This window comes from Penaeus chinensis, chromosome 30, assembly GCF_019202785.1.
Source record: "Penaeus chinensis breed Huanghai No. 1 chromosome 30, ASM1920278v2, whole genome shotgun sequence".
Taxonomy (NCBI): Eukaryota; Metazoa; Arthropoda; class Malacostraca; order Decapoda; family Penaeidae; genus Penaeus; species Penaeus chinensis.
Genome location: NC_061848.1, coordinates 25413857 through 25423422, shown reverse-complemented (window position 1 = coordinate 25423422; position 9566 = coordinate 25413857). Strand labels below are relative to the sequence as shown.

At 34.4% G+C, this 9566-nt stretch overlaps 2 protein-coding genes across 9 annotated transcripts in view; both read left to right on the top strand.

Annotated features, from left to right (window-relative positions):
* LOC125041156 (glycogenin-1-like) overlaps nt 1-5200 on the top strand; it is a 13067-nt gene extending 7867 nt beyond the window's left edge. The window contains exons 2-7 of one of the 2 annotated variants that reach the window (XM_047635966.1): nt 228-366; nt 634-808; nt 929-1200; nt 1334-1511; nt 2411-2458; nt 4104-5200. In XM_047635966.1, the coding sequence (XP_047491922.1) occupies nt 228-366; nt 634-808; nt 929-1200; nt 1334-1511; nt 2411-2458; nt 4104-4259 (968 nt within the window). In that variant the 3' untranslated portion in view covers nt 4260-5200. The remainder of the gene's footprint in view (nt 1-227; nt 367-633; nt 809-928; nt 1201-1333; nt 1512-2410; nt 2459-4103) is intronic. The other variant, XM_047635967.1, reaches the window with a different exon arrangement.
* The window catches only part of LOC125041150 (mucin-5AC-like), a 514849-nt gene that overhangs the window by 134067 nt on the left and 371216 nt on the right, over nt 1-9566 (top strand). The gene's annotated exons all lie outside the window — the stretch shown is intronic.

The window sequence follows — 9566 nt, the reverse complement described above, 5'->3', positions numbered from 1 at the left end:
AGAATTATGGAACTTGATATCTTGAGTTTGTCTACATAGTAATCTAAATCTTGCTATATTTATTGTATAATTTTTGTGTATTTATTTGATGATGTTGAATACTGAGAGTCCTTAAGATGATTAGTAGTTGTTCATGTGCATCTAATTTTACTGTTTTTGTGCATAGATTTAGGTTCTTTCTTGTATCCTCATCAACACTAACCAATGTTTACCCCTCTTGATTACAGTGCCGGAAGCATACGTAACCCTAGCGACCAACAATGGCTACGCTGCGGGCGCCTTGGTGCTGGCCCATTCCCTGCGCTCTTGCGGCACCACCAGGGACCTGTGTATCATTATCACGCCGGCTGTCTCACCCGACATAAAGTGAGGGACTTAGAAATACAACGAAAGCATTTTTCCCCCTATATTCTTTCTCTTTATGATATATTTGATAAAGTAGGAAAATTATTAACTTTTCAAGTTTGCAAATGGTTTATACTATTCATTGACACACATGTGAACAATTGAATTCCATCCATTTATGAACCTTTGTATTTTTTTTTCAATTGATTCCTTTATGATGATTCTTTGTTATGGGTTTGCTTTTGCAGCCATGAGTTGTATTTGTACAATTACTTTACTTGATTCTAGGTCCCTGCTGGAGCAAGTGTTTAATGCCGTAGTCACAGTCGATGTCCTGGATTCAGGAGACTCCGCCCACTTGGCTCTGATGAAGCGACCAGAGTTGGGCGTCACCTTCACAAAGTTCCACTGCTGGACCCTCACCCAATACACAAAATGCGTATTTCTCGATGCTGATATGTTGGTAAGTGCTTTGCTCTGCTTTTTTTCCCATGATACATTATTGGCATAATGGGATAGGAATGTTTTAACACATTTTGCCGTTTTTGTTCTAGACATTATATTATTACCTCTATACCCACAGGCTGTACAGAACCCAGATGAGCTCTTTTCCCATCCAGAGCTGACAGCAGTTTGTGACATTGGTTGGCCAGACTGCTTCAACTCTGGAATGTTCGTGTTCGTTCCCTCCCAAGAGACATACGCCAAGTTGATTCACCAGTCAGAAACCACTGGAAGCTTTGATGGTGGTGATCAGGGCATCCTTAACACATTCTTCCCCAACTGGAACCGTGTCTCTTTCGTATTCAACATGGTTGCCTCTGCTACATACACCTACTTGCCAGCCTACAAACAGTGAGTACGGGAGGAGGAGGAAGGAGTGCGTGGCTGTTTGTTTCAGTGGTGGCTAGAATCGATAATTGTTTCAAATTCAGTGTAAAGAGGGAATACTCTTGAATAAGGGAATGATGCTAAATTCCCTTGACAGATTTGGAGGGAATGCAAGGCTGGTCCACTTCCTTGGTGCTACAAAGCCATGGCACTACCGCTTCGACTCCACAAGCGGCACCGTCCAGACTGGTCCAGGTTACCAACACCTTACTCCTTACCTCAATTCTTGGTGGGCCATTTACACACGCCTTGTCAAACCCAATGTTCCTGAAATGGTAGGTGCCAGTGCTTGAATTGTGCTTTCTCGTGCTAGTGGTTGATGAAGAGGAAAATGTGTATCAAAGTAACATCTGACCTTAGCATTATTTACTAAATGTGTGTTTTTTGTTTGTTTTTTTAATTGATAAGATGATGCCAGATTTTCTTTGTGGAAATCGGAAGATTTCAACAGTGAAGATGTAGAAATGTCTTTGTTTTTAGTGTATTTAAAATCTTCAAGGTACCTGAAGACTACCAGTATTTCAATTTCTAGAATTTACAGAAATCTAACATGCATATGTGTGCTATTAAATTGATTGCTTGCTTTTAGTTTTATTAACTTTTTTCTTGTACCCCAATGTTCTTAAAAGATGAGCTCTAAAGTCTCCAAAGAACTGTGAAACCATTCATATTAGTTCTAGTACTAAGGTTTTACAGTGACCTTCATAGTCCAGATGTATAGTTACATAGTTAATGTTGGTAATGATAGCTATTGTACTGTTAATAGCATTTACTGTAATAAGTATCCTTCCAAAATTGTGTAAAATTTTGTAAAATTCATTCCTTTGAAATGGCATAAATGTATTCAAATGGTTTTCAGTATAAAGGATCGTTTTAATTTATATCTCCCGACATTATTTTTATAGTAATGATAAACGCCAGTATATTTTTGGATTTTATAGTTTATATCCCAAAGTTTTCAGGAAGTCTTAAGAGTTTGTGTGACAAGGCTGTATCATCTTAATCCCTTATTGGAAACTTTTGGCATGTAAAATTGTGTTCACTACCATTTTGTTTTGCCACCTAAGTTTTATTTTACAACAGATTAACATATCCCCCCCTACCAAGAATGTTCTCTTCATTTGTTATGTGTGTGATGCATGCATTAATTTCTTTCATGAATATTTTCTGACAGGATGTTCAAAAAGCAGTGGAGGTAAAGTCTCCTGTCGAAACCATCCAGGTAATATATATCGCGTTCTCTCTCTTGTGCTCTGGCTGTCTGTTTCCATCTTGCAATTGTGTTCTTGCTCTTGCTTTTACTGTTTTTCTCACTCTAGCTTTCCCTCTTGAGCACTTTAGCTCGCTCGCTCTACTCTCTAGCTCTGATATCTAGCTTTGCTCTCTGGCTCTGTGCTCTCACTCTTCAGCTCTTCAGCTCTTCAGCTCTCTAGCTCTGCACTCTGGCTCTAGCTTTCTTGCTGTCTCTAGCTCTAGCTCGTCAGCTCTCTGGCTTTAGCTTTCTTGCTGTCTCTAGCTCTTCAGCTCTCTGGCTCTAGCTTTCTTGCAGTCTCTAGCTCTAGCTCTTCAGCTCTCTAGCTCTGCTCCCTAGCACTCTCTCGTGGTCGCTCAAGCTCTTTAGCTCTCTTGCTCATTTGTTGATTTTTTGAATATGTACAAGTTTATAGATTGTTAATACGTCTATATTATTCATTTAGTTTAATTACATTAGGATTTAACTCAAAAGTAAAAAGATGTTCATACTTTATTTTTTATAGCATCTTAAATATAATTAAATTTTAATTATACAGTATTCCATAGGGACAGAAATAAAGCTTGACCTTTATGTAGAAAGTTTATAGTACGTTTGCATTTAGGACTGTTTATGTAGCTCTGTGATAAATGGTTGTGTACAAATATTCACATAGGTTGATAAATGGTGTTAAGTGTATGTATATGTATGTGTGTGTATTTATTTACTGGTATTCTTAGCAATAGATACAATGTAGGATGATTATATTCCTGACATTAATAAACTTTAGTAACTAACCCACCATCCATCCTCCCTAACATGCTGCTCTATAGGATGTACAAGAAATTTCTAGCACTGTTCACTCAAACGATGAATCCAGTTCAACGTGTTCAGTAAACGGAGACTGCGAGGTAAAAAGTAGTCGTAATTTGACTTCCAAAGTTGGAGACGATACAGAGAGCACACAGTGTGTTAGTTTTTCAGAAGCACTTGCTCTGAGGAGTGACATAGAGCCCAGTGTGTGTGTCTGCAATGCAGGCAGTGATAAAGGGGAAGAATCTCAGGTAACATCAAAGAAGTAGATATCACTGCACCTAGAGCTTTCTCTTTTGCACACCTTGAATAAGGAATAGTACTGATGAAAGGAAAAAATGAATGGTGAAGGAAGGATATTAGAACAAAAGGCATTAATGGTGCATGAAGCTCTTGGAAGAAAAGTAAAGGCTGGGAAGACTTTCCTCTTTATTGGTTGGAGTTCATGTTTATTGATACAGGTCTTTTATTTTATTCCTTGGTTTAGGTATGATAGGATTACTGGGGTGTACCTTGGTGCATGTGTATCATTATCTTAAATTGAACAAAGGGTTTTCATTTTGACCAGGTTGGTTATGGATAGTTTCCTCTTGTGTGATGGAGAACACATGTTTTTATTATTATTAATTTATGTTATGCTATTTGACTAGATAAAAGGTTATGGTCCCATCATACATGGAATATGCACATGAAACAAGTAGTTATACTTTTTAACCTTATTTTGCTTATTCCTCATAATAAAACTAAAGATCATAAATTTTGAGTTTTATATTACATTTACTCAATGGTACCATTTTCTAATAACATTCATCCTGCCCAATAGATTGCGCAGCAGATCAGTGGCATGCAGATTGGTGCCGAGTCTCTCCAAGAGGGCCAGGCCAGGTGGGAGAGAGGAGAACCTGACTACCTAGGCCGCGACTCCTTTGCAAACATCCAGGCCTACATCGACTCCAAGATCAAAGGCAATGGAAAGTAGAAATGCCACAGGACTCAGAGCATGAGTTGCGTGCAGAATGTTTCAAGATACTATGCCTCGCTTGGAAATCTGATGTTGATTAGGGCAGTAACTGTGATTAGCAACTGTAAATGGGATTTTTTGTAGTAATGTTGATCTCCTTTCTTGGGGAAAGAATTGCAGACTGTTAAACAAAGGATACAGTTGTTTCAGAAAATGTTTCAACAGACTACTTGCCAGTGTCATCAACAGAGGGTTCTAAGTGTGAACTTTTTCTATATTCAAATCTATTTCATACTCTGTGGCATATTACATAATCTTCACTTCAGTGATGATGATTTCAAACTTCTTTTTTTTTTTTTTTTTTTTTCTCCATTCATTAAGGAAGATATCAGACAGCAAATAGATGCAGTAGCAAGTGACATGCCATAAGAAGCACCTTCTTGAGCTTCTGACAATGTTGAGGCTTTGATGGCCTTAAAGACTGCAGCTTTTATTATGGTTTTGCTCCTACACTGCTTACTGTTTGATTTACATTGAATCTCGTTTTTTTTTTTTTCTTTTTTTTTTTTTTTTCTTTTTCCTTTATTTTTTTCTTTTTTTTTACCTCTTTTGTTATGCACATGCAGTGTACTGTTGATTGGTTAACAGTCTAGTCTAATTTGTTGCTCAAATTTTTTGTTTTTTTGTTACGGTTGACTCAGTGCCTTTAAAGGGGTATGATTGAAAGTGGGGTTGTGGGTCTTTTGACAGTGACATTAGGACATGATACAGAACAGCTCTCATGCAATGTTGGGTAATTTAACTGTAATATAAAATAAAAGATAATTAAATTTATGAACAAATATCTTGTGTTCAGACATTCCGTTTTACCCAAAATACTTAACACTAAAAATGGTTCTTGATTCATGTATTGTGCCAAATAATTGGTGTGTGCCAATTGAATAAAGAAAAGAAATTGATTTGAGTTTAGTTTTCTTCTGGCCTTTTAGTTTTCATTTATTTTGTTTGGGGGGGGGGGGGGGTCATTTCAGTTCAGCTAGCTTACATTTCATTTGATTTTTGCAGATAAAATATAACTTGTATATTACTTGTAGAAGTAAGCTTTATACATATTCTACTTGAATAAAAGGAAGATATTAGTGTAATATCCATGAATCATATGGGTAAATGATTATGCACATCTATTGCAGGATTTAAAAACTGCATTGCTAGGCATTAGAACTTGTCGTATGATTCATGGGTTCTTTAAACTCTCGAGGTTTCGAAGTTAAGAAACTTCGAATAAAGATGTGAAAAGTGAAAAAGAACTGCTCTTAATGTAAGTAGGCATTTTACTTTGATCTTTGTTGTATTCAGCTGAAGAGATTTAACTAATATATCCTTTTCTAAGTAAAGGTAATACAAGGAAAGGTTATAATATATGCAGGTAAAACAACAAAATGATCATCTATATTTCCAAGGCCAAAGCTGAAGCTAAGATGCATGATTTAAATCAAATTATGGAAATGTACTTTAAACAGTTTAAAAAAAAAAAAAAAAATGTATAAATGTAATATTTATTAATAAATACAGTAAATCTTCCAACATTTATGTAAATCATTGTGGAATTCAGGATCATATACATAGTACTTTGTGTTTCAATGAAAGTAATGTTTAATTCAAACATCTGTTAAAAAAATTGAATTGGGATTTGATAAGTGTCCAGTGATGCTAGATTTCATATTCTAATTATTAATAGTGCTTGAAACATGCGCATGTATTACATTACTACTCTTAAGAGATACAAGACTATAAAGGACTGTTTACTGAAATGCTTAAGAAATTGTCTTTATTTGGTTGATGTAAAGTATTTTTTATAGTGATTGCAATTGAAAATTTCCAAGTAAATAATTGTGAAAGTTGATTTATAAAAGTCCTACTTAGATATTTTTCTTTAAAGCCCGCCACACAAACGGTCATGATCAATGGGCACACGCACAGGCACAAATAGGGATGACATCAGAGGTGGACTAATTACTAGATAAACAAGTTGTTTCATCATTTTCTCACTTGTGATGTCACCTTCACAGTTGCCTGTCGATGTATCTGCCAATCATGTCTGCTTGTGTGGGCAAGCCTGTAGATATTCTTCAAACCCTTTGTGCAGGTTTGTGTATGATTGAGCACAGAAAAAACAAAATGTTGATGAGGCACAATATTTAAGATCAAATTAAATCCTAAAGCAAAGATAAGTTGGATTTATTTTTTAATACAAATAGAGTGTAGTAATTCTTCAATTTTCCTGTACCACCTCATTTCCTTCTTAAAACTGAACACATGCAGCTACTAAAATCCATTCTTCTACATTCAGCAAGGATAATGGCATGTGCATGTGATATGAGAGCACGTACTTCCAAAGGGGTTTTCAGACCAATAGCACGAAAATGCATTTATTAAAGGTTTTGTCAGCTGAAACTTTCATCTGTAACAAAAGCATCAATATGCTCACCTTAATCCATAGCAGTTAAGAGAATGTAGTGTATTAACATGAACAAATCAATGTTTTTATTAAAGATGGAAAGTATCAATTAACAAAACATTTAGATCAGGAAATTGGCTTGAAAATGCTTTAGGATGTGCATATCCTCATATACTTTGTATATATAAGTTAGATATACATGTATAGATATACATATTGAATATTTTTTTTTTTTTTAATGTAATGTTATTGATTTGTCCAGTTATCAAAAGGATTCAAAACGAGCAAATCTTTCAAATATACCATAGAGAAAAAAACAATAAAACTTTCATTGTTATACTCTGATTCAATTATCAAATTTCTAAAAATGGCATTTCCACAGGAAAATGTAAAATGAAATCTTTAAAAACTTACTTTTACTTTCTTAATTAAAGAAACCTTCAGAAGTTGCAAAAGGGACTTTCAATAAAGATGTCATGTTAACTGAATTTCCAATATGAAAATAAAGGTAATGAGAGGCCTTAGACTTTGTCATAGTTTACAGAATTTTGTTTTCATATTTAGTATAGCAAAATATATTGTGATATTTTTAGTAATTAAGTGGTCAGTTTTCTTCCCCAATTTTTATCATGCAGTAAGGGAGTTAGGTAATTCTTTCTTTCTGTCCTCTTTCTCTCTCTCTCTCCCCTTTTCTCCTCCATCTCATCTTGTTTTCCTTCTCATCTTCCACTTCCGCTTTGCCTTTCCAATTCTCATTTTCCTCATCCTGTGCCCATTTCTGAAGCTAGGTTGATTTAGCCTCACAGTCCCATCCACACAAACGCTGGCCATATATTCCCCAGTGTGTTAGCTGTATTACCAGACGGAGCAGTGCCCAATGGGCTTTGGCAAAATCTGTTATACACTATTTTGTTGTCCATTTTGATGGTTTGCTTGTGGCTAGCAAGTGGTTTTGTTGCTTATGACATCATTGCCACTCTTGCTTGCCAACCACCCTCAAAATGTTTAGATTAGAATGTGATTTCATAACACAGTTTGCCTGCTCTGTCGATCATTTGGAGGGGCCTTAACTGAAAATCAACTGGAGCATATATGCTTATTTGGTCATATGACACACTACTTATGTACACACACACACACACATACCCTAAATATAATTCACACTACAGACAATAAAAAATTGTGATCTTATATATTTACATTTTATTGCAGAAATTTAAACAGGATTTTTTTTATTAGACAAAATTCAGTCATGATGATCTCATTTCTGTAGATAACCAGAGAGACAACTTAAACAGTAAAGCTGAGAAGGTGCTGTGAATGGATTATTCAAACAAAAAATGATATTGAACATGGTTATGAAAAAAAGAAAAAGACACAGTAAGAAAAGAAATTATACACAACAATCAGACTTCTCAAAGATTCCTCTTCAGACAAGGAGAGGAAAGCAAAAATCCATTTTTGTTATTTACTTTGTCTGATGTGGAACTCTTGACAAATTGAACATGCTGTGTTCAATTTCCTTTCATACTGTGGCTGTGTTTCCTGTCATCTTTGTGTACATGTTACTGTTTGTGTATGTTCATTTTGGTCATGAATATTCTAAAAGATGAAACTAATGTGAGAATACAATGAATTAGTGGGTAAATACAAAGGCCATAAATGACCTTTTAAGTTATTCACCAAAACTATTTTTGTTTTTACTACATGGCATAATCATAAATAGTTCTAAGCAGTGCATAATACATATTTCCTGCACTTCACATGGCCATCTTTCATAGGTTACCTAGACAACTAAGCAGCTTATACAGTAAGTATCAAATCAAATCAAAGGAGTATGATAAAAATGTTATTGTGATGATGTGTCATTGTACTATATTCATTGTAAAGCATGTCAGTGTCAACAGTAGAAAACAGAAAATATTTATATGTCTTCAAATTAAAGGGGAACTGATATCAAGGAAACTGGCTTTCTTTCTTAATGTAGGATCCTTCAACTCAGAGGCTGAAAGAACTATTACAAAATTGTATTTGTTAAACATTACTTAATTACCATTCGGCATTTAAGTCTTGTATTAGACAGACAAGATGGTTTTGTTTTTCATCATATCTAGCAATGTATTATATATGCTGATATAATAACAGCATCAGCTGTAAATATGTAAATGTCTGTAGAACTTGCAAATTCTGTTTTCATTAACTAATAAACAGTGTATATTTATGCATATACATAAAGTATATGACTAAGTTTAAAAAATATATATTTGCATGACTGTTTATCCGCACTTGAAGGAATAATCTTATCACACAGATAGGAACAATTGAAAGATGCTATATGTATTATCATATTTTACTTGAATTGGTATGTAGTAAGATGTATTTTTTTTTTTTTTTTTTTTTTTTTTTTTTTTTTTTTTTTTATCTTAAAAGGTTGATGCATTTTTATTTTATATCCATAAAGAAAAGCAAATTTTTTTTTTTTTTTTTTTTTTTTTTTTTTTTAAGTTCACACCCTGATTTGTCTTTCTGTGATATTTTTATAATGAAAATGACATAATAGTTATCATAATCCAACAGAGTAGAGGCACAATAATAGTAACAGTCCAAGTGAAATGGACTTTGTGTAACCATTTTCCTTATATATATATACACAATAATATGCTCGATTGACTGCAGCACAATTTACCTTTACTGAAGTCATTTAGCTACTTCAAACATGGTCATGTCGATCCATTATAAAATTATTAAGGTGTCAGCAGTCACTGCTCTCTTGGCTCACATTAACTTGCTACAAATCTTGTTTTGGTATTTTTCTTGATCTGAGATAACTCCATGGGCTTTCTAAAAATATATACGTATTGAAAAAA